This window comes from Pyrgilauda ruficollis, unplaced genomic scaffold (genome assembly GCF_017590135.1).
Source record: "Pyrgilauda ruficollis isolate IOZ18807 unplaced genomic scaffold, ASM1759013v1 scaffold37, whole genome shotgun sequence".
Taxonomy (NCBI): Eukaryota; Metazoa; Chordata; class Aves; order Passeriformes; family Passeridae; genus Pyrgilauda; species Pyrgilauda ruficollis.
This window is the reverse complement of record NW_024525156.1, coordinates 15,966,438-15,992,025: the sequence shown is the minus strand read 5'-3', so window position 1 is coordinate 15,992,025 and position 25,588 is coordinate 15,966,438. Positions and strand designations below refer to the sequence as shown.

The 25,588-nt window shown below is 35.9% G+C and overlaps 1 protein-coding gene across 3 annotated transcripts in view; it reads right to left on the bottom strand.

The window, feature by feature from the left end:
• Positions 1-25,588, bottom strand: part of RELCH (RAB11 binding and LisH domain, coiled-coil and HEAT repeat containing) — a 76,074-nt gene that overhangs the window by 40,158 nt on the left and 10,328 nt on the right. For all 3 annotated transcript variants that reach the window (XR_005955825.1, XM_041475930.1, XM_041475932.1), the window contains exons 2-10: positions 19,507-19,596; positions 11,450-11,521; positions 11,285-11,340; positions 11,057-11,170; positions 8,859-9,062; positions 8,678-8,769; positions 7,422-7,730; positions 2,973-3,048; positions 2,499-2,594 (exon numbers count right to left, since the gene is read on the bottom strand). Coding sequence is in view for 2 of the 3 variants with exons in the window: in XM_041475930.1 (XP_041331864.1) it covers positions 2,499-2,594; positions 2,973-3,048; positions 7,422-7,730; positions 8,678-8,769; positions 8,859-9,062; positions 11,057-11,170; positions 11,285-11,340; positions 11,450-11,521; positions 19,507-19,596 (1,109 nt within the window). In the remaining variant the exon portion in view is untranslated. The remainder of the gene's footprint in view (positions 1-2,498; positions 2,595-2,972; positions 3,049-7,421; positions 7,731-8,677; positions 8,770-8,858; positions 9,063-11,056; positions 11,171-11,284; positions 11,341-11,449; positions 11,522-19,506; positions 19,597-25,588) is intronic.

Sequence of the window (25,588 nt, the reverse complement as noted above, 5' to 3'; positions counted from 1 at the left end):
GCTCATTTTCAAGAAGTATTATCACAGACTGTACCCCAAACACTGCGGGTTTTTTTTAAAGTATTGCTTTTTAGCATTTTGTTACTGGTCATTCCACTTAACTGTTACTTGGATTGCATCATCTCCTTTATTTGTGATTGCATTCATATACAAATCTAAATTTTGATGTACATGCTTTCAGGAAGTTAAGTTAACCTAGATGCCTAAGATGAAAATAAAATTAAATTTATATGTTGTTACATGAATTTTGACAATTATGAATTGCTTTGAGGCAATTTTCCTGTATGATGCATTATTGATTTTACACAGTTGACCTGCTTTTTTTAGAAGCAAATTATCCCCTCAGCCACCCTACTCAATACTGTGTCTTTCCTTCTTTGTTGCCTTCCATTGGAACCTAAATTACAGACACTGAAGAACAATTAAAGCTGCACCAACACACAAAAATAAATAACTTCAGAAATGTCAAGTAGAATATTTGCCAGAACACTTACGACTGGATCAGGCAGGCTGCCACTGACCTTAAGATGTTTAAAAGTACAGGAAAAATGGTTTCTGAATCTCTGCTAAAGGACAACAACAACTGAGAGATCGTCAGCCTCTGCAAACTCAGTTTCTCCGAAATGAAGATGCATAGCATATAATTTTCAGCTTAAGATTTTGCAAGCCATTTCAACATGATGGATGCTTACAGAACAAAGACATTTCAGGGAGTCATCAAAAAATTATGTTTAACTCCCATCCTAATACACTGATAGTGTAAGATCTTAAATACTTTCACTCTTGTTGTTTCAGAACAGACTGGCGAGAACTCTGCATTGTGATCTGAACCTGTTACACAACTTTCCCAAATTAGTGATCTTTAGGTATATTTTTACACCACTTCTCTGTGCAGAAGTCTCATTATAAGGTTGTTTTCAGACAAGAGTCAAAGTTATACCTTGTTGAAGACATCCTAGTTCTTAGGTTAGCTTTCCATAATTTGATTAGGATAAATACTGACAGATATCTACCCAACTTTTCCTTCAAGTTCCATGACTATGTCAGAAAGAACATTAAAACAGTTACAGCAAAAGGTGGCAGGTCACTAAAAGAAGATATGTTTAAAACAAATTTGAATTATTGAAACATTAAGAATCCCATGTAATCCAATTACTCAATTGTCATTTGTGGCTTTTTGAATTAAACTGAAGCAGATAATTTAAGGCAAAAATACATGTAATCAAATGTAACTTCCATTGTAAAACAACCTAAGTAGGAATCAAGTCGGAAACAGACTAAAAGGTCACAAAAATATTCAACACATGACACAGATTATGCTAAAAGCTGTGAAAAGGAGCCAAAATACCACATCCTGCCAAGCAGAAGGAAGGAAAGGAATAAATAAGAAATCAGAAATTAAGCACTGATCCAAGAACATTCACAGAATTATTGTGAAAGACAGAAGCATTTCCAGAGCACCCAGTTAACACCCCCAACCCCCTCAAAAATTGAAAGCCTTTTATGAATTTTCAAAACACAGTACGCATCTCAAGTTCACCATGTCAGCTGCTGATAATTACTTGTATGGTAGAAAAATTTTAGATTACAGGATCAGTACAAATTTCTTGAGGAATTTTCAAAGCCTTAAAATTAATTTATGCAAAACACACGACTAAGTCTATCATACTGTAGGTCCTGTCAACAAGGACTAAAACTTGCTCAATGAGATATGCTACTTCAAACCCTTAATTTCAGTGTCAACCATAAGGACACTGAATTTTTGCTTCATATCTCTTCAGTTTTTAGAGTTTTCTTTACATATTTGGTAATGTGCAATATTTACACAAAGCAAAACAAAACCAGTCACATTTTTTTCCTTCCTTTTGTACGCTATATAGCATGAATTATTATGCAAACCATCACCTTCAGTTACATTTAAAATATACATTACATCTTCATAATTTTTAGTCATTCTTATATTAAAGTTAAGGAAATGAGTGCTCATTTTCTCATAAAGGGGTATTTTTGATGAACCTTCACTTGGCTGATACATGGAGCTTCCAAGAAAAGATATTAAAATAATTTGTTTGTTGAAAATTATTTTTGTTTAAGTACGTAGTGCTGCAAAAGAATCTGAACATTATTCCTTATTTAAACTGGTAGACGAAATAAATGAAACAATGTTTGAACTTACAGACCCTGTTTTTACAATGCACATGGATATGGTCTTCCCTTACAAAAACATTTGTGCTACCACAAACAGATGGACCTACAGTAACAGTCTTGCTGAATGCTAATGGGTGCCTTAAGCAGAGGAAGGAATATTAGGATACCATGCAGGTTTACTGAACTCACCTGACAGAGGTGTAAAACCATTTTCTAGGAGCAGAGATGCATGCACAAAAGTAAGAACATGATTGCAAGTAATAGACTTTCATGAAATTAGACACATCATCTTCAAAATGGACAACAAAATATCCTGATGAAAATAAAACGTAAATTTCAGGGTTCCTCACCTCTCGTTTCGCAAGCAGCACATTAGGAACAATATGAGGCAGGCAGCGTCCCAACATTAACATGACGCTTTTCTCACTGTCTGCAATCCGAGATACCTAGAAAACCAAGTTGCTTGTTTGCTTTTTTTAGAAGCACAGGAACAGAAAAACACCATTTGAAAGGAATAATAAGAATTGCAGTAGACTGATCACTTACCAGAAAAGTATTTATTTCCATACATTAAGCTGTTTTTGATGTGTCAGTACTTTCAAAAGCATGAATCCACTTGTAGAGACTCAAAAGTTCCCAGTAATTATACCTCTATCACTAGGTTTCATATTTAGCATAAAATCTGAGAACCTATCTTTATTTCTTAACTTTCATGCACATAGATTCATCTTTCCATGTCTTGTTTAAAAGCAATTATTGCTTGTTTAACTATTGCTGCCATGCAAAATGAAGGAAATTTTAGTTTATGCCAACTGGAAATATACCTCTGATCCCAAACGGCTGTCTGCTGACATCCGACAAAAAGACAGTAGTGCTTGATGGAAAGCTGGTGACAATTTCCTGAAATATCATCAAAAAGGGAGAGGGGGAAGAAAACATAAATCAGAAAGGTGATAAAGCGAGTCCTTTCACTCTGGTTTAATCAGCTAGGTAACATGACAACCAGAAAGAATGTCTAAGTGATTCATACTACAGAAGTTTTAAAATTATCTTTGGCTTTTAGGGTGTTTAGTTTGTAGCAACAAAAAACCCTGAGTATCCTAATTAAGAAGTTAGTTTTAGTTCCAAAAAATAAAACATCTTTCAAACTGCTGCACAGACAAAAATAGGACTAAAGCATGAAGAAAAGGAAGTTTAGGCAATACAAGAGGAAGCATACAATTATGCAAACGGGGTGGGGCGGGCACAGAAATCACATGGAACAAAATTTTTGCTTAATGCTCTGATTCTGCAAATTGCATAAAAGCGTTTCAGTAGTCAGTCAAGTTATGAGCTTCAGGGTTGAACAGAGTTTGCTCAACTGCCACTTTGGGATCTAACTTTGGATTCAAATGCTGCCAGAACCTCAAAATCAATCTTAAACTGCTGTCTAAGCCCTCATACAGGGTGCATCTGCACAAGCACTGCCTCATGGCCTCATCCAGCACCAGCCTATGCAGCCGAGCTACTCAAAGCCTTAAGCATCCATATCAAACCCTGATAAAAGCTTCAAAACAGCTGTGTCTGAAGAGGGTAATTTGGCAGAAATGTTCTCAGAAAACAATTACTGACCACTACATTAAACAGGCAAGCAGCAGCACCCTATTTTTCCCAGGAATGACAACTTCCTCTGCCTTATCTGAGGCCTTGTACTTAGATGCTAATCTAACACTGCTTCATCCACTATTAAAGAAGAAAGACAACATTTGCCTTCCAAAATATGCACAGAAAGCATCTCACCCATTTCCATCATCTGCTGTTTCAGTTCTCTAATGACACTGAGAGGAGGCAACTCCTATTTTTTATGTGGAAATTGGTAACACCTTTGAACCCTCAAAAATACACCCAAGCACACAAAACCCAACACACAAACAATTATGTGCATGGACACACATTTTATCTAATAGATTGAAACATAATACTTCTTACAGTGAATACGACATCATTCATCCTTTTCTAACTGAAAAAGCCCATTAAGAATCAAATCTCTTACTTATAATTACTTAAACTAATTCAAGAGGACATCAATAAATATACCAGTTTTTCTCTTCTCACTATTTAGAAAATTATGATAAACAAGATTTTTTAATAATTGCTTAAAATAGTTTTTTTTCTTAACAGTACAGATTCTTGAAGTACATTTTAAATTTTAATGAAGGAAGCTTGTTTTAATTCTATTCAGCTTGGTTTTGTGCAATTGTGAAAGTTTCACTTAAAAAAAAGTTGCTAAACTACTTAAACAGTAGCTGGTTGTAAAAGACCTCTTTCACAATATGTTAGTCCTTATGCTGTAAAATATTCTTGAGTGACAGATTTACAGGCTATACTCAAGACTGCAGAGTTTTTTACATTGGGAGAACATAAGCAAGCACTGCAAAGCAGCAGCTTAAGATTGACACAGAGGCAAGGCCCTGGCCAGCCCTTTGCCCAGGCTGTCCTTCAACCTGGCATTCATTCAAAATCAGATCCTTTCCCACTTGGAATACTAATTAAAATACTACACAAGGGCAAAGTTCCATTCCCACTTTGCAGAGAATGAAAAGTAAGTATGACAATATGTCACTGAATCTCCCTGTGGGTTAAATAACAGCAAGCTCTGGGCAGTGTGGATCCTCTTAAAATTGCTGGCTATACTTGCAGTCCAGAAAGCTTCTCTTTAATGAAGTCTAACCAAATCCTTGATGGCTATGCTGGACAAAAACAATAAAAGACAAAGGCCTTTTGCACACATGTCAGTGGCAAGTGTCTTCAAGGGCCAACAGATGCCAGCAGTGAAGACGTCCGAACAGAAGAAAGAACAATGAATGAAAAGCCCAGGCCCTACTATTCTATCCTATAAAACTCTGAGACAAAAGACTCAATTAATTCAAAAACCCAGGATTGCTATATACAGAAACACCCTGTATTTGGTGCAAATTACCACACACCTCAAATTAGTTGAATAAACACATGTGGTGCAGTCTATTTAAACCACTGCTAGTGCTTTGCACTGCCATCTGTTAACGGAGGCATTTTTCCAATGATGGTCATGTCCTCATTTGCCAGCATGCACGCACAGCTGCTCTGAGTGCAGTCACACAAGGCAGGCTCACTTCCCCTTCTCTCTTCCCATCTGGGCAAGATTTATGCCAAGAAAACACTCCACAGATACAGTAGTAATGATCTTGCCTTTTAGGATAGAGTCTTAGTTGTTAACCCTTCTTAGTACACTCTGAATAAATGACAGTAATTGTCTTCTATAAATAAACGTGGATTGAAATCAATAAATATCCAGCATTTCCATTGTGCTGCTTCTCCTGCAGATCTCAAAACATTTAACAAATAATTTATTTCCTCAGTGAAAAAAATACTGCATTATTACAAACCTAGGGCATAATCCAGGAAGAAAATTTAGTACTAGATACTGGTCTGTAAAACACTGCATCAAACATGCTTTCCTTCGACCCTTGGCTGACATACTAAGCCCAAAGCAGAGTACAAAAACAGCTACATATTACACATGCATTTTTTATTTCTGCAGTGAACTGCATTTGAGGGGACTTGTGCATTTAACTCAGTGGCGATTCACAACTTCATTCAACTTCTTTTCAAATAAATCTATGTGCATTTATAGTTAAAACTATGATCAGCAGAACAAACGATGTTCTTCTAGTTTCTACTGTCATAAATTCCACTAGAAATACGCAGTTCATTCCTCACTCAGTGATTTAATCCTATTTTGATATACACCCTCACTATCCCTATAACATCAATGTAATATTCATGCCCTTAATGTCACCCAGCACTCACCATTAATCTGAGCAAGAAGAAACTTGCAACAAGCCAAATGAAAGTAGGTAGACAACTATATAGCAACAGCTCAAAGTTTTGATTACTACATAGTCTGGATTTTTAGCCAGGATATGAAAGAAACATAAAAAGAAAAAAATCTGGAAAGCTTAAACTGAATCACTGACCACCTTCCAGAAAAATCTAAGCTGTTCTACTTTCCTGTTAAACACTAGTATAGTCAACTAAGAGAGAAGAAATTTGTTATGAGACTCCAAAGTATTATATTCACCAATCAGAAATCTTTCCTCCTGTCCAATTCTAAAAATTAAGGTATCACTGAAAAAGTAGCCCTGACCCTGGAAGTTAGTGCAAGAAGTACAGAAAACCCAGAGAAACCAGGATTGTTAGGGTTTGCAAGAAAAAAAAAAGGTAATTACTAGCAGGTTAGCAACTCTTTTTATTTTTGGGTGCTCCTACCTCCCCTCCACTACAAGCTTGCATTTATTTTTCTATCTGCACAGAATGTCACACGGATTTCTACTTGGTATTTTCAGATGGAAAGATAATTCTAGAAACAAATTACAGTATCAACATCAGCAAAAGCTCGCTAAGGGACAAAAGACAAAGCAGGATGGATGCCTGCTTCCCTACAAACAGCAACAGTAAGATCATAAGGTGAGCTACTTGCATATCTTTGTCCACAGTGGTAACAATTACAAGTTGTACATACTCTCATTATGTTTGTGGTCTGTGTTACTCCTGATGACTACAGTGGTTTATCTATCACTTAATGAACAAATCACTTCTCCTTTTCACTATAAAAACACTTGTACAGTTGAAAGGCCTTTCTCAAGAACACTTACAAGCACAAACTCAGTCTCCAAGTAATAACACAACACAAATACCCTGATTTAGTTAGAAGAATCATAGCTACCCAGTGAAGGCTTGCCCCAAAATCAAAACTCAAAAAAGCAATATGCCATTAGATACCTTTCTGATAATTACAAAATAAGTAAATGAAAAATAGTACTGCTCTCTAGGAGAGTTATACACATCTACACAGAAAAAGCAAAAATTTTTCCCAACAACTCTTCAAGCAGAAGAGAATCATTAAATTAAAATTTAAAAGAAAACAGAACTCTTTTGTCTTCCCATTCACTATTCTGATTTTACCTATTGTTTTGTTGCAACTAACAGGGCTGGGTTTAGAAACAAGTAGAAAGTGAAAAGAATTTCTGAAACTTAAAACTAAAACTGTAGGTTTGTCATATGTACTCCTTCCTAAAGAGATTAGGAACAACATAAAAATATCAGCACTGTACCCTACAGGTATGTTAGGTCTTTTATTTGCCTTCAAAACACAAATGTTCTATTCATTTGGCAGAATTTCACTGTTAGAAAATTATCTACTCACTTTACAAGAATTTTTAATAATACCATGCAGTTTACAACTTATCACTAACCTATTAGGTTTGTCAAAGTGGACTGCAGCTTTAGATGATGGAGGACACGAGGACAGTTTCTCTGTCTCTTTAGAGGGCACAGAATTTAGCATATCATCTTTAGAAGTCCTTGAATCCACTTCAGCTGATAAAGCAAGGCTTGTTTCCTCAATGTTGCCATGTTTACTGTCATTCTCAGAGCTCTGGATATCCAAGTACCGTCCATTGTCCTCTGAGACTGTGAGAGGCACTTGTTTTAAAGAAGGATGAGGAGCTACACCATAAACAGTTGACACAGAAAAGTTTTCATTCTTGAGAAGATCTATTTCACTGAAAAAGCAAATATGAAATATTTTACTAGCTTTCATGCAAATGTTGCTCAAATCATATCACTGCAGCACAGAAATAAAGACAACATGCTGAAGAGCTCAACATACTCTTCAATTCATGTATGTTTAAGAATCCCTATAACAGAAATGACTTTGATCACACAAACTGTTCAAATAAGCACTAGTTTCATTGAGCACTTCAGTAAATAATTAGTAGCAGGAAAAATGTTGCATTCTGAGTGAGTGAATCAACAAAACAAGTAATAACAGTTTTATCTCCTTCTGGCTGAAATCTGAGCACTGAAACACAAATTATCACAAGACAGAACACTACCCAGCATGCAAAACATAAAATACTAGAGTGGTGTACTGTCCTATCTGGCTTTGAAATGGTAATTATGCAAGTCAATAAAGCCACTTAAAATTTATGCATTTCCCCACACACTGCATTAGTACACCTCTTAAGAGCAATGATACCTTATGGCTTACAGAATGACATGTTTTGACCAAACTTTTACCTATCTTTTTTTTGCTGTTATTAAAGATACAGTCACATATACTGGTCTTGCTCTTCAGAAAGAAAAACTGTGTTGACATCAGATGTTAAAACAAGCATCTTTCTGACAGTGTTTGCAAGCTGTACACACTAAGGCGTGACATAGAGCTAATTGAAAAAAAACCTGTGTAAAGCATATCAGAAGCGATTGTTTTCAAAGAACTAAAGAAGTTACAAAATTAAATTGTATGGGCAATAACGGGAAATAGTCAATTTGAAGTTGCCTCCTTTTTCTAAATCAAATACTATGTATTGAAAATGAAAGACTGCCCTGCCCTGAAGAATTCCCAGTCATTTCCTGTATCTAAGTTATGGTTCCATATATGTGTCAGAAAAACAATGAAAAGTTATCCAACGTTTATCAAGAGTCAAATAGGTTGATAAGAACATACCTTTCAAGTCTTTGGATTTGCTCCATCAAAGACCATTTCTCACTGTTTAACACACTAATTTGATCTTCTAATTTTTGCACTATTAAACATTGCTAAACACAAGACAGAAACAGAAGAGTTTAGTACAATCAAGTTAAGCAGTACATCAAACACCTGTAACATCTCTTCTGTACAGTCTTACTTCTATTGACGGTGGTGCTGTTTCAAACACAGGGACGGTCCCAAGTATAGGAGTGTCAGCCTCTAACTCATCATCTTCTACACCAACTGATGCATCCACCACATCTCTTGCAGCAACATGATGGTTTCCAAAGTCACGGTAGAGTTGTAACAGGTCAGGAGGCTTTGGAATGTTCAATCCTACATCATCCCAAAGTTCAAAATCCTTCAAAAGAATAAAAGAAACTAAGGCATACAATATGCTTCCTTTTATTTTCTTGTCTCTTCCTCATTTGACCACAGGTGATGCAATAGCAAAATAATCACATCAAGACTGCATTGTAGTAAATCAAATGGAAGCTTAACTCAGCAAGAAACAATAGTAGAGGAAGGATCCACTTTGGGAACCAAAGCAGTTTGACCACAAAGGCAGCTCTAGGTAACATAGTAGAGAGAGTACCTTCCAAACCACATAGGTTACTTTTCTTTTTTTTTGCTAAGACATGAACACTTTTTAGAATCAGAAATAACATTGCTCAAATTCTAGCAGAAGCCAATGCACTTGATACAAGGCAGAAATATTGGTTTTGTTCCCATTTCACTCACAAGTGCAGGTGCAATTTCCCTAGGGAAGACAGGCACAGTATCACAGAATCATTTAGGTTGGACAAGGTCTCTGAGATCAAGTCCAACCTTTGACTGATCATCCGCATGTAAATAAGACCAAGCACTAAGTGCAACATCCAGTCATTTCTTGAACACCTCCAGGGACAGTGACTCCACCACCTCTCTGGGCAGTCTGTTCCAACGTTTAACACCTCCATGAAGAATTTCCTCCTAATGTCTAATATCTTAAACCAGCTTAAACAGGTCTGTAGAAGACTGATAGTGAGGTGCAAACAATACAAGGGTCTCCTGTATTAAACCATCACTCTATATTCTTGCTTTTCTCATTTATACCTTATCGTCCTATTAGTACAACAATATTCCATGTCTGTATATACAAGCAAGTTTGTGCACTGTTACACAGGAGTTGTGATGGTCTCTTTAATGACATTAAGTTTAAGTATTGGTATAAACTTTTTTCCTATTGTTCCCAATCTTCACTATATTTTTTCCATAGTCTGGTCACATGTATTTCTTTGAAGAAAGAATATTTTCTCAAAGAATTATGCGAATAATGTAGAAAAAAAATGTGCCTACTATATATTAATTGCAGTATGCTACCTTTTAGAATAAAGAATTTTGCTCTTTTTTGTTAATAGTCTCACAACACAAAACATTCTCAGTTGAGAACACAAACAAGATAAATTGTTAAACTTTTCTTTTTTGGGGACTGTATTCTCACAAGTATTTGGATGTTAAGTGCAAATATTCAGTGGAGGTGGAAGATTCAGAAATTCTATTTAACAACATATTTGCTTCACAGATTGGGATATGAAATGTAGGAAAAGTACAGGAGGACCAGTTTCAGATAAAACTGAATGAAATTCTGTATTTAATCTGGTAATATTCCCATTTTGTGATGAATACATATTGGGTATTGGTATTACTGGGTGTTTTGTCTACCCAGAAACAGTCAGATTGTAATTAGAACCTTCCAAACATTCTTCCCAAGATATTCTTCCCATCAAATGTAAGCCAACAGATATAAAACTCATCACCTTAAGAAAAATGCATCAAAGCATACCTATGTTGGGAAAGAGCCAGGATAACACCTTATTACCAAGAGCTTATTCAATACTGTACTCAATGCCACAGGTGACTAAGTACTCTCACACACACACATACACATCCCCAGAAGACAACCAATGAGTAAACTGCATATCCTGCACAAGTCAACTGATTAGGATCTAAGGAAAAGACTATGTTTGAGATCCAGATCCTTGAGTTCAACTGAATGCGTGTCACACCAGAACACAAGGAAATATCTAACTCACAGTGTTTCACTTCTTGTTTTGCTTCCTTTAAAGAATGCAAGCACTCTGTCTCTCCTTCTTACAAATTTTGGGAAACTACTGCTCAAACTGCTTTGTTTTCAAACCACGGTTTATATAAGAAAATGCTAACTAACATATTTAACTTTTAGAGTACTCATATATATGAAGCAAACTACATGCACACAAAAAATCCCTTAAGTTTACTTGACTTTATGACAAGATCAGAATATGGAAAGCAGGCGTGCAAAAAACCCCAAACAAACCCACAAAGAAACTTTACCTGATCATGATTTTCATCTGAAAATGTTATTGATGTAAGTTTGTAACTATTCTTCAATAAAAATTCATTAACTAGGAAGTTTAGAGCTCTTTTCTCAAGAGGTCTAATTGGCTCCTGGAAAAAAAAAAAAAAGTAAACACACTAGATCTTTGGTTTATCTCCCTTCCAACTATGGAAGCATATTCATACTAAAATCCATGCAAAGTTCATTTATCACCAGCCACCTACCTGAATTTCAGGACTTGATTTATAATTTTTTCGTTCCTGCAAAGGAACTTCATTTTCTGGGGAGGAAAAAAGAAGTAACTAAATTTTACTCTCTCACACAGGATGAGCTCAGCTACTTCTACATTGTTTAAAGTAGAGACTTAAGAAAAGGTTTATGTACACCACCTGCAGCCTGAGTCAGGTTGGCTCGAAGGGCCTGTATGGTCTCCTTGGCTTTCCGTAGTTCAAACTCCAGGACTGGACAGGGATTTGGATTAAACACACACAGGCATCCAACCAAGGCAAGGGAAACAAAAATAAAATATAAAAAGCAAGGATGGGTGTGAAAAAAAAGATACCGTTTGTATTAAACGTAAAGCATGCAATCTTTATGGAACTCATGAACACATGCAGCAGAGTTGGTCTGAAAGCAAACTGGTGAACATTTTCCATAGTTTCACTGGCCTTAGCTTAGCTAAGTCAAAATTTCAAGCTGTCTGACAAGGACTCGCTGTAAGGTTTTGGGAAAGTATTTGGGAACTGATGCTGTCAAATGCTCATGTTTTGGTTTATTGGGAGCAAGAGGAGTATGTGGGCAATAAGAACACAGATCTAAATGAAACAAGTATGTTGTGGCAGCAGAGGAAGCTGTCTCCATGTAGCAAAGCTTAAATCATGAAGTGAATGTACAGTCCCATTGACACCACAGACTTTTTTTAGAAAATAAAATCATACGCCAAAATTTTAGTAGTTTAAATGGGAGATCTTGAAATGTACTTTATCTTACTAAAAAAGAAAAAAGTAATTTTAAATTTCTATTTTAAAATAGTGAAGTTTTAGGAATGCCCTATATTTGATTAGGATTTTGAATTCAGTTCACTGAATTCAAATGAAGAAAGATGCACAAGAACAAAAACACCCAAAAAATGCAGCTCTTCTGCAGTACTTATAAAAAGGCTTGAAAGGAAAAAAGTCTTTGCACCATTATTCCTGAAAGTTTACATTGACTTTCAAAGACCTAGAGTCAGCTTTAAATTCAAAAATACTTAATTCTAGCTCTCTACTCTCTCTTAATTCACCTTTCCACTCCCCTAGTCACTCTTATTTGTTTCTCATGTTCCAATGTTTCCTTCAAAAAGGGCCAGTGGTGATTTGTGTGCACTGGGATTTCATGTGTTTTGATGCTGAGGTCATATGTATATGGTGGCCTCAAATTTCAACTCCCTGGACCTTTGCAAAACATATAGCAAATGTTCTTTTAATAGTCATTTACATGTAGAACATCTAAGGAAACCTATTTAAGAGATGACCAGATAAATACATGCATTTCACTAATTTTCAGATTAATCTAATCACATTGAAATATACAGTTACCAGAAGGAAGGACCCTTAACTAGTAGAGATGAGCACTGAACACCTACTATGCTCAAGTGTTAGACGACCTGTTTAGAATAGTTTAATATCTACTTTATTCCCAAACAAAAGGAAAAATGCCGTAGTGACTTTTAACAAGAAAGTTTCAATGAGATCTTTAGTCACTGCCTGGAAACAATTTAACATGGCATTTGCCAACATTTACACAGAATACAATGCACAGCAGAAACACTGCATTGGACCTTGCTGGTAAAAAATGTTACTGAAGGCTGCAAATAAAACCAGTTCCTCTTTTGAGCATCTCTATCTAAGACTCGTGGTAATTAGCACTCATGGAAAAAAAATTCACTCAGTTTGCAGTTCTGCATAGAAACTGAAGGAGTTACTACAGTACACCACATTTGCTACATGAAAGTAACTTGTTTGATGCACAGAATTTTACTGCAGCAATACAGAAGCGCAACTGAGGATACAATGAATAAAATATGTAAAATCTCTCTAGTATTCAGCAATGCTGATCTGCAAATACTTCTGTGCAACAAAGTTAGAAAACACTCTCATCATGAAGTAAGTACCTAATTTTAGCACTTCCTTGCATTTGAGTTACTTATTCACAGTTGTAAGATACTGATTTGTTACTTTTTGAAAATTTTAAAGAACTCAAATTAAGCAATTTTTCTTACGGAAACGACTATGTGTTAACATTTTACTCTTGTAAAATATTTTAGAAGACCAGAACAGTTGCAGATCAGGAGTGCCCTGAACTAGAATGATATAAATAATAAAAAAAGTTAGAAAAACAATGCAAACTATAAAAACTCAGGAATCCAATTAAGGAAAATAGGAATAAGACATGTCTGAAGGCATAGAAAGCCAAAAAACTCATGTCAGACAAACCCATGTCAGACGGCAAGAATTGATTTTAGTGAACTGTGACGATGTTGACAATTCTTAGAAGTCATTAGGACTTTACCCAGTCAACCTTAAAAGTAGATTACTCTGCTGCATGTTTCTGTTACACAGTAGAAGATTCTAGACATAGTATATTTGAGAAGCTGTCACTTGGCAGTATGTCAAAACAGCCACATAATCCCACCACAACACAGCATTGTTACAGATGTACTTGATCTAATCTTACTAATGGCACCATGATCATTGTCACCATACAAACCTTGATGCTTTCAAGTCAGTCAGAAAGGTAGCTTTTATTTGAAGACGTTTATAGGTGTTTATACAATTACACATGTAAATAGCTATAGCATTAACTTCAGTCAAATGTTAAACGGTGATTAAAAGCTCTTTAAGTTATACTGAAATGTGATCTTCTGCCAAAACACGTAATGATTTTTAATTCAATTTAATTCAACATGTTTACCAATGAAATCAACATTAGTAATCCCCATTTGCTGATTCTACAGCATTCTCTTGCATAAAAAGGCAACTCTTTAACCCCTTTATTTGTAACCATTATGAACTATTGACTTTTAACATGAATGACCTGATGCCTCTCCCCCTCTCCTCTTACAAAGCTCAAGCTACGCTTTCAGAAGCGTCGATAAAGCCAAGCTAAAGCTTAGCTTCATGCTTGACTAGGCTGATAATATGTACAACTCCCAGCAACTGGTGAAGGAGCTGACACTCCTTAAGAATAATGTCCAAAAGTTTTGCTGCAGACAGACTAAGAAAGGAAAGAATCAGATATTCCTCTGCACCAGGAAAGTAGAGAAGAGAAACTTAGAGCCTTGAGATTGGGTAATCATGCTACAAGGAAAGGGCATTTCTGAACAATTTAGTTTGCCTTAGGGGAGAAAATGATCCAAATTTCAATGGCTCTTTTTATTAAAAGCGATGGCTTTTAAATGGCTTTTTCGTTATTAGAAGTTTCCAATCACTACAGCTGCTATCCTGAAAAAAATTACAAAACCTAACTTAAAATGAGTGAATCTTTCAAGCAAGCAATGATGCATTAGACCAAGGTTTTCAGATCAGAAATTTTTAAATGTTTCAGTTTTCATGCAGCTAATCTAATGCACCTTAAAAGAGAAGTGCATATCAGGAATGAGTAACTTGTCTGCTGAGCTTTGAAATTTCCAAATTAAGCTTTCTCAAAGGTCATATTCTATTGACTCATATTTCTTAATGACTTCACAAGTTATTGGATCTTAAATACCTACAAAGAACCACCTGCAACTGGGATTGAATTAGCTGAGATCTACATGAACAGCAGTCTTATTGAGCCAAGCCAAAAAGTTGAGGAAATAAACAGTATTTCTAAAATCATCCAGCATTTGTGTTGTGTAAGCAGCAGTATTTCCAATTACATTAGAATTATGTAATCTACATTTAGAATACCTTGTCAGATTTTTGCATACTTCCCTATGAAGTACCCAGTACCTCAGATAATGGTAGAAGGGTAGTTTTGTGTTCTGAAGCCACTATATGGCATTTGGACATTTTCTTTCAAAAAAGTAGTTTTCCTCTGGAGTATCAAGGGCCCCTGTGCTTACCCAGCTTTCCTCACTTTCATACTGTTACAAGCTCTGTGGTTCCTTAACTGCCATTTTGAGTCCTTCCTCCTTGCCAAGTAAATGCAGAACTCCAGATGTCCTAAATCATGCCCTCTAAAACATGTATGACATCCCATTAAATTTGATGAATCTGTACACACACTTTGAATCAATTCAGAAGAACTTTAAATTCTCTGACAACAGCTAGCAATGAAGCCACTGTCCCAAAGATACTTCAGGACCTGAGGTTTCCCAACTCCTACTTGCCTGATGGAAGTATTAAGAAAAAAAGCAGCCTTGAAATGTGAAACACTTCAGCACATAACACAAATAGCCCCAAATCAGAAAGCTGTACTTCAGCAAAAGACATGACTACCACAGTACAAAACCAAAGCCCAGCAGGAGGGTTCATGAGCAAGTAACAGAGAACTTGTCACTCTAATAGTGGGAGGCCAATGCTTGACTCAGCAGCCTCATTAATGCTTTGAAGTTAATGAGCCAGGACCACCTACAGGGAAGACCTGAACTACAGCAGACCTGTCTTCAGCTTCAGCCCTTGGAGACCTTCAGCCTGGAAGGAAAGTTAAGAGGCTTACAACTTCTTCACAGGCTTAAGACAGGTAACGGGAAGACAAAACCAGATCTGCTTTCAGAATGAACAAAGTACACGCACAATGTTAGCAAGTTATTGTCGCACTACAGATGCCTGTTGTTCTCTGTTTTGAAGTTTTGTTTGATTTTTGAAAGATTTTCCTCTGATTTTGGTGTGCACAATTTAATAGTGCCTAATAAAAAAAACACAAAAAAAAGGCTCTGTAAAAAGCAGAAACTGTGAATCTGAGTCTAGGTAAATGAAATTCTCAAAAATAAGTGTTTTTTGAACTTCCTTTCAAATCTTATTCTTCTAATCAGAGACACACAGACTAGCTAGAAATCAATGCAAATACAGGGAAATCTGAGAATACATATTATTGAAATGGAGTTTGATTATAAGGATTAATTTTATCATCTTTGAAAACACAGCATGTCTTTTTAAAATTATTAGATTCTCAAACAGTTGATGTCAAAGGCAGGTTAGCAATAATAAACATTTTGAATTATGCAAAGCAGGGGGTTTAGAACATGGCAAATTTAAGATGCGGCAGAAGATTCAGTTCCTTAGACTGAATGTCAGGCAACCTATTTTAAACAAATCCTGTGGGTATTCAAGTTAGGTGTACCCTTATTACACAGAAAGGGAGCAGGTTTTCCAGTCTCTAGCTGCTTTCTGGAAATGAGTATTTGGAGGAGGTCTATTACCCCTAACAAATCCTTCAGTACTGAGTCTAACCTAGGAGCAATTATTTCAAGCACTCAACACATGACTTTGGATTCAAAAGTTACCAGTCTTAGAGAACAAGTTGTTTCCATCTAGTAAATTGCAAGCTCTAAGGATGCATTTTGGTTTTTTTTTTTCGTTTTAGTGGATTACAAATGTATCATCCAAATTGTTACACAACTCTTATTTTCATTACGATCAGGTAGATAAAGAAGAAAATCTATGTTTTCTAAATTGCATTAGTTAGTTTTGTCATAATTATCCACATACTGTCTTCTATGACTTGCATCTTTTCAGTCAAGTAGATAATATTATAGAAGGGACTCACTTAGATTCCTTCCAGCAGATTTCCCAAGTGAAAAGCTCACAGCAACTCCTCAAAACATGTTTGTTTATAGGCCAAATTTTGATTCTAATTCCAGATGGAATGAAGTGGGCTAATAGCTTTTAAATACTGAAATCAATTTCAAACAAGAGCTGATACATTGTTTCCAGGAATTTTTGGACTGTTAAGCAAAAAAAAAAAGGCAGCTTAGTCTACCACTACTCTATACCAAACCGAATATGGTGTGGTGGCTTTAGATGATGATATATGCATGCATTTTTTGATTTGAGGCTTTCTAACAGCTAAGACACAAAAGTATTTGTCAAGTGGGTTTGTTATAAGTTCAGTTTTAAACTCCTTCTGACTCAGAACCAGTTTAGCAGTTTCATTTAGCGACTGATGTGCATTTATGTCCTATCTTTCATTTGATACGACAGGAAACTGATATGGAAATCATGTGCTCTGTCCAAACAGCAAAAAACAAAGATAGGAGCATAAGAAAGGCATTTACAAAGAGAAATTATTCAAACCCCATCTTCAGAACTATCAGAAGAAAAATACGACTATTAGATCATGGCCCCAAGCTTTCGCAACAGATTACAATTTTAATCTCCTAAGCATCAAAGCTCTTAACAGAAAATAAAGAATTTTAGAAGAAATAGGCAAAATGGACTTCCAGTTAGGTTTCAAAGTGCATTTGCAGCTAAGAACAACTTCAAAAGCAAGAGTTATAAGGCAGAGTTTGTTTAAAGAAGGAACTGGATTTGCAAAATTTTTGAAACCTCTGTTGACATAATTTTTTAATGTGCAAAATAAATACTTATCAATTTTTGAAATTGCTCAAGAAGATAGCTTTAAACATGATTGAGGCAAAATATTTTAAGCAAATATGGCTAACCAGAATTTTAAGTAGGAACAAAATATTTTTGAAAATTTCCAGTCTTTAAAAACATCCAGAAATAACGTTCAGACTTACTTTGTTCAAGTTCTTCAGTTATTTTTTAAGAACTCTTTGAAAAACATCTCTAAAGGAACACAGAACTGTAAAGATTCTGACATACAATTTCCCCATCAATTACATATGACAGCAGTCAACCACTATGTAGTAATTATCAAAAATATTGATAAATTTTACTATTTATTTAAACTTAATACTTAATTTTAGGCTATATTAATTTCGTACTGGAAGTAATCAATATTTTGTTACTAATGTTTTGTCAGAAGATTACTGGCTCTACTGGATGCCAATTCTGACTGGTCTATATTTTCTATAATCATCTCTAATCCAATTCTAAGGACAGCTCCAAGCAAGACTCAAACTAGCTCTCTCAGTAACACTATTGCCAAGAAATACTGACTAGAACCAGGAAAAATCTACTACAATAATAACAATAAATAAAATATTGGGATTTTGCTTGTTTCTTCCTTGCACTCCAGGACCCAATTCACAAAGGCCTGGGTACCTTAAACACAATTTGTTTAGAAGATTAGTTTTCTATTTACAACTATTGCCTCCTTAAAAAGGACTACGTATGTCGAAAAAGAGAGTAGCTAAATAATAATAAGAATCTGGAAGTTTCCATATAAAGTGATGAACAGTAAGTTCGTAGATTTCTAGACCAGAACACCAAAATACCTGGATTTGCTTTGTGTTTGTGAATTTGATCCAGTCCTTAAACTCAGCAGCACTGGCCAGGTAAGAAAAATGAGATTTTTCCCACCATTTCAGACTGATCCAGAGATGAAATTTCCAAATGAAGATCCTTTACAGAACTATGTTTCGTCAGCCTTTTTGTTGCTTGGTGATTCAGAGCAGAGACAACAGGATGGAAGAGAGACATGGCAGCTTGCATCACCTCAGGTTTCATAAAGCTTAACCATGTGAGCAGAAGTCACAGCATGGACAACTTCCATGAGCTCAGGACATTGAACACTACGAACTGACAACAAGTAAACAGAGCTCTGTAGCCATTTCTAGAGAGCTTTTATGGGTTTCTCTGTGGAAGCTGTGAATAACTTAATATATGAACTTGGAAAAAAAACCTGGACAGAGAAACATGGCTCACATGCAAAAGTGGTTAGAAAAATAATTTCTAACATAAGAGAAGGTCCTGCCTTTGGTGATGTAATAGATCCTGAAATTAAAAGTGCCAAAGGCTTAGAACAAAAGGCAAACACCCCAATCTTATAAAATCAAAGAATCAAATAGGAGAGAAAAGCACTACAATTAAGACTTGTAGCAAAGAAGATTTATGGAACTGAGTAAATCCCATATTTGCTCTAGGTTTGGAAGTGCTTTTTTGATCTTGATGAAAGCTATGCTTAAGAGATGACTTGCAACAGATCTTTACATCAGAAAGATCTAATCCACGAAGTAGTAGCAGACCACTGTGCAGAGTAATTTAGTCAATGTTTCAGCTTGACAGCAGTAGTCAGTAGGCAATACCAGGATACAGTTCTATTGTTAAAGGCTGGGCACAATTTCCAAGTATACTGCGTGTTTCTGCACTGGTGACATCCGGAATCATACACAAGTACACCTGCCTGAATATTTACAGTAATTACAGCAGAAGTGTCCAACATCAAGCAACTAGTTTAACCACCTCAGTGAAATCTTGTCATCTTCAGAAATGTTCATTTAAATATATTTATGCTAGAAACAACAAGTTAAACAGTAAAATTAACATTCTGTGATTCCTAAAACATATAGAACACTTACCTGCTACTCTTTCATCCGTTTCTCTATTGCCATCATCAGAGTATCTTGCAAAATCTAAAGAATCAAGAGTACTGATGCTTCCAGCACGATCTTAAGGGGTAGGAAAAAAAAAAAAATATCAGAAAGAATCCTGAAGAGCTGCCAGTCTTTTATAGAGAAAGTGATAGAGAGAGTCAAAACAGCATCTCATTTCAGAAACTATAAATTGGAGGCTATATGTTCTGCAAGACTCAAGTTGTACTGCATTTTCTGAAGCTCTGTAAGTAAGTAGAGAGTACATCAGTAAACTTGAACCAAAAATGCAGCACTACAGCAAGTTCACTGAACAGACTGTAAGATATTTTTGCTCCCCTAAAAGATGGCATTTCTGGCCTGTCCACAGCAGATGAGGAGCAGCGCATTGTAGCACTTCCCCTTTTCCACAAGGGCCAAGGACTCTGGCTTGGACACACAGGTGAGAATGTAAAAGAAATCAAAGTGTTGTGTGACAAGTTTCAAGCAGTTCCCTTTTAACAGAAACCTGTGACTGCCTCAAACACTGCTTCTTTTTCCCATTTTTAGTATTTTAAGGCACGTCACTGTGACCAAATACTTTTTTACATATCTCCTGATCTAGCTTTTAACTTCAGCACATACCCACTTAATTAACATTTTTAAAGGAATGCAGTATCTAACAAAAGCAAAGGAAGCACAGTTCACGCTATTGCAGTACAATATTTGCACTCTATAATTACTGAATTTTAAAAAGAAAAACAATCAAGAAATTCAGTAACCAGCATAAATTTTGGATCTGATCCTGACATTTTTCATTTCCTGGGAATGGCAAAGAAAAAACCATGGACCAAAATGCAATTTTGATAAGTCTGTTGAACCACATATTCACCTTTTTATCATAAAAATGCACAAATTACTTGGTAACAGAACTTAAAATAAATTGAACAGGTTCTTAGCACAATTGAATATGCAGAAATTATATTAAGTACCTTAGTATCTTCCCGCTCCTTTTGAAATTAATTTCTATGTAGCACTTCAAAAATAATTTTAATTACATTAGAAATGTTGTCACATTAACAAAGAACAAACTCCACAGAGCTGTCAAAAAACCTCTTATCTGTCAGTGGAAATAGAAGCAATTTCATCACTTGTCAGTCAAACTCTGTCATGACTAACATCATTAAGTATTTAACCTCTCCTCCCATTCTGCATTATGTAAAAAAAAAGAAAAACACAACAAAACAAAAGTCTTATTAATAACTTTCTTTGTATATTTGTACTTAATTGTACTGTAAGGTCTTGTGACATCCTCTCTACATATAGACCAGCATTGCACTCAAATAAGAACACCTGAATTAAGACTGATGAAAGCATTTACACTTAAAAAATACAGAGGTCCTAAAGTTACCAACTCTAGCTGAGTTCAACATCAAGCGTTGCCTGAAAACCTTAACCTGTCTGTTCCATGGACATAAAGTATATCACAGTACACAGTTTATATCTACCAAAGGGTTTTTTTCCTGCTACAATGCTTTCTTATCCAAACAATGAAACAGGCTGTTGCACCTCAGTGAGTCTCTACTCAGTCATTGAGTAAACCTCATATTGCTCATATGCAACTTCCAGTCTTATCCTCTGCAATTTTTTCAGACATTAGTCTGATTTAGTAATTCTCTGTAGGCTGTTCTATATAGCTTAGCAAGTCTTCTTCTTACAGCATCATTGGAAAATGGACTGTTATGAAAATAAACCAGTGGCAATCACATTTGAAGAAATTAAGTTCAAAAGTAAACATGAATTCATGCAATATGAGAGTTTCTAGAATTGACTTGATGAATATATATTGCTCCAACTTATTTCACTGGGAGCTGCAAGATCATTTTTTGAAATCAAATTCAAGACAACATTTAAATGGAGATCTTAATGAAAAGCTGATGTTGAAGAGAAGTAACCAAGTCTCACACACAGCATTGCTATGGCAAATGCAGAAATAAAACTGTTCCCCCCCTGCAGACTTGCCATGTTCACAGATAAATTTTCTAACTGATCTGTGAACAGAAGCAAAGTAACAACAGAGAAACAACGCTCAAATTTTCAACTTAAGTCAAGCACATCACAATTATTGAAGCATCCAAACCCATAAGCAACACAACTTTTTCTTTATATGACTAGTGGTGCACTTCAGAGGCCAAGGTTGCCCTGAGAACTGAAAAACACAGGAATAAAATACAAACTTATTTGCCAAAGCCAAAAACTTCTTGAAAAAAACCCAAACCACCAAAACCCAGATGCCTATAAAAATAGCAGGGGGTAATCACAATCTTTGTCAGGATTTAGGCAACGGAAGCTGTTTAAGATCACACCCGCAGCTGTGAATCTAACAACTCACAATATCAATCCGTTCGAAAACCTTAACGGTCCTACAGGAACAAGCAACACCAAGGGGGTTTATGATTTCAACACCCAGAAACTGCCTTAAGCACCACCTCTGCATGCACAGCAGCAATTTACAGGTTGAAATTTGTACATTCACCATTTTGACTTTGCTTTATCATCACCATGTTCATAATAAAAGCAAACATCGGACTTCCTTTTGTAGGGGCCGACACTGGGAAGATGCACAAACAGCTAGATTCAGACTGATGAAACCAACAAAGATCTGCTATGGAACACCAGCCCTCATGGGTTTCCTGCTACCATTATTTCACTCTGCCAGTAATGCTGATCCTCCTTCCCATTACAAAAGTCCACGCCCATTAGCACACCTCCTAACCCAAGATGTGTCATTATTGGTACAGTCAGGGCACGCAGGCACTGCTGAACCTGCCCACAGTGAAGAGCAGCAGGCCTGTGCCATCGCCTCCCAGCCTGAAATGTCACCATGGGGAAACTGTCTGTGGCCTCGCTACTGACCACTGCAGCAGAGGTTTAACTCCTAAAACTAATGCCATTGTCCAGAAAATCATGGAAAAACATCTTATAACCTCGTATTTTACACTTCCATAAAGGATGTACCTGCTCCAAAAAGGATCAAGAGGGTGTAAAAGGTACCTCCCTGCTGGCAGCACAACAGCCTCATGTTAGGAAAATGGGCAGGGCTGTTAGAAGGAAAGGAATCAAAGGGAAGGGCTGTGCTCAGTCACACAGCTCACCTGAGGAATGTGAAATAGCATTTGTCTGAAGTACAAACAGTTGTACTCCAGGACACTGAGTGGAAGCATTTCAACTACAGCATTCAGAAAATAGAACTATTTTCTGAACTGAAGGTGGAAAAGAAAAAAAAAAAATCAATTTTTTAGAAGAAAACACAATTTTTAAAATAAAAAGAAATATTTTAGTCTCAAGTGATTTGGCAAAGAATATCAAACAATTTCTTGTGGAGAAACCAGTGAAAAGGAAAAGTACACTTTGGCTGAAATCTGCTTCTTTCCCAGAAAGAAACCCAATCTGCCACAGCAGCGGGAACCCATTTTGTTGTCTTGGTATGTGCATTCTTACCAACAGTCTCCTGTGCATGGATTTTAGCTTCTTTCTCTGAATTAAAACACCTTATAATTAGCAATTCCCTTTTGCTAAAAGCTTTCCTACTGAATGCTGGCAAAATAATTGCTGTCAGCTTCATGTTTCAGAAATGGTAAAAGCAAAGTAACAAGAACAATTTTGACAAGCAGGTATACACAACTGCAGAACACGGATCACCTCAATATGGAACAAGGAAGTGCATAGAGAAGCAGTGAAATAGGTCTAGGTTTTTCATAATTCATACTAGAGAAATGCCAGGAGACAGATCGGGATAATAAAGGAGAGCCTGTGCACAGTTCTTGTCTCTTACCTTTACCACTGGAAAAGGATGAGCAAAATCAGAATGCCAACATTCATATACTCAAAGATAAGATGATCTTTAATCCCTTAAAAAACGCAATGCGTTTAATTTAATTTATGAAGTGAAAATTTGGGTTCAACATCACATTTTGCTTATTAACTTATACAGTCTTTAAAAATATTGCTTCATTCCAGAGGAAAGGAATTTTAATTCTTTTCTTATTTCCAGAACTGGCACCAAATGACATGCAGATTTCTGCTGACAGCTTCTGTTCCCATGGCATATATTCAGCTCTCCCTGAAAGTTGAGCATAACTACCAAAGTAGGAAAATATAAGGGAATCTCAAAGTGACACATCCCCCTCCACTGACATACAGAATATGAAAATCATTCACTCTGATGATGAAAGGAGATGATTTTTACTAGGTTACCTAAAGGACATCAAGAATGATCATATTAGCTGTATTTTAATTTCAACTGTATGGTCACAGTACGTGCATTAAGTAAAAATAAGTTGCAGTCTTCAACAAAACCTCATTAAATAATCTTTACATGTTCATGACATTGTAAATTATCTAAAAGCATAGATAAATTAAGTGGCATTACTTATTGATAGGAGGCACAAGAAAAAAATATTTTAAAAATTAATGTTTTAGAAGCTATTTGAATTTACTTTGCAAACATCCAAATTGATTTTAAAAATTACTAGTTGACAAAGCAGCCCAGTTGTCACATCTCCTCTAAGATCACAGGAAATCATATCATCATGTACTAGCAATTAATCAAATGGAATATATGAAGACCCAGAAATCCACAATTTTTCCTTGAAATTCAAAGAGAAGAAACGATATTATGCTTGTATATGACAGATTCACTTAGCTAACTAAATGTTCACTTGTACTGAAAAATATCTGTAATCCTGAAACCAGACTATTGCTATATTTTAAACTGCTGAGTGAAATAGCTGGCTAACCACATCTTACACTGATGGGAGAAATAACTGGCTACTGGAAGTAGGGTTTTGGTAAGCGTACAAATGGAACTAAAAGTGAATCCTTCCCAGGCAGGATCAGAGCAGCTTCCCACTGGATATTGCACATACTAGGACAACGTTTCCCAGTTTAAGCCAGGCTGTATATGAATCATATCGTTCTATGGAGGATGAAACAGCTGTAGGCAGATAGCTCACACGCATCACAGGGAGATACAATCTTTTTGAGACTTTTTGATATAGTAAAGGTCTGGACAGTAACTTATACATATAATGCTATCAGGGCCATCAAGTGGATTCCAACCTCCACCCTCACACATCACTGTTTGGAGAAGCAAAACCAAACATGACTTTGCATTGATAAAAACCTCAAAACCAAGCAAAAGAACACTCTGAATACGTTCTATCCAATTGGTTAATACAATTGATTTGTCATTTACTGCAGCATTATCAAACAGGAACACAAAACATACCAAAGGCTTGGAAAAAACTGTTAAGAACATTGTTCATGGTATTGGATACTACGAAGATTTATATCAAGAACTCCGAATATTCATCCAAGTACAGCTCTGCTTCCAGAAGCACAGAATTTCTATTTTGTCTAGTCTTCTTTTTTTTCTTTTACTTTGTCTGAAGTTAAAATGTTTTAACATTAGTGTTCGAATTATTGTACAAGCAACTTAAACTACCAGTAGTAATTTTATTTGATAATAATACACTTTTCACTAAATTAAATTTTCATTACATAGGATTTCACTAGGGACAAACATTAAACAAGACCTGCCAGTTCAGTGTCAGGTACAACCCTACTTAGAAGCCATCTCAGGTTAATGCCTTCTAGCTTATCCTGAATAAAACCAGACGTTGAAAGTTACGTAAGTGGATGACTGAGGCTATCAAAAATTATTCCTTAGCATCACCATCCTGATAGCTACTTCTAGGCAAGAAAAAACCCAATACAACTCCAGAATACAACTCTCTGCAACAATAGGAATAAGTTGCACTTCATTCTTGAACTGGGCACTGAAAATCTGTTTTGCAGAACAAAATTATTAAAATAGGGAATTGCTAAGGTTTGATTTTATTATGAATTAAAACCCAAAACAAAACAGGATAATTCAACCAAAAAATATTCTACACTTAACACACAGCAGCAAATTACACGCCAAAAATTATGAACGATCATACAAAGAAAGTTGTTGGGGATTATAAATGTCAGAAAAGCATGAAATTACAGCTGCATATGGAAAAAAACCCAACTTACTCTGAGATAC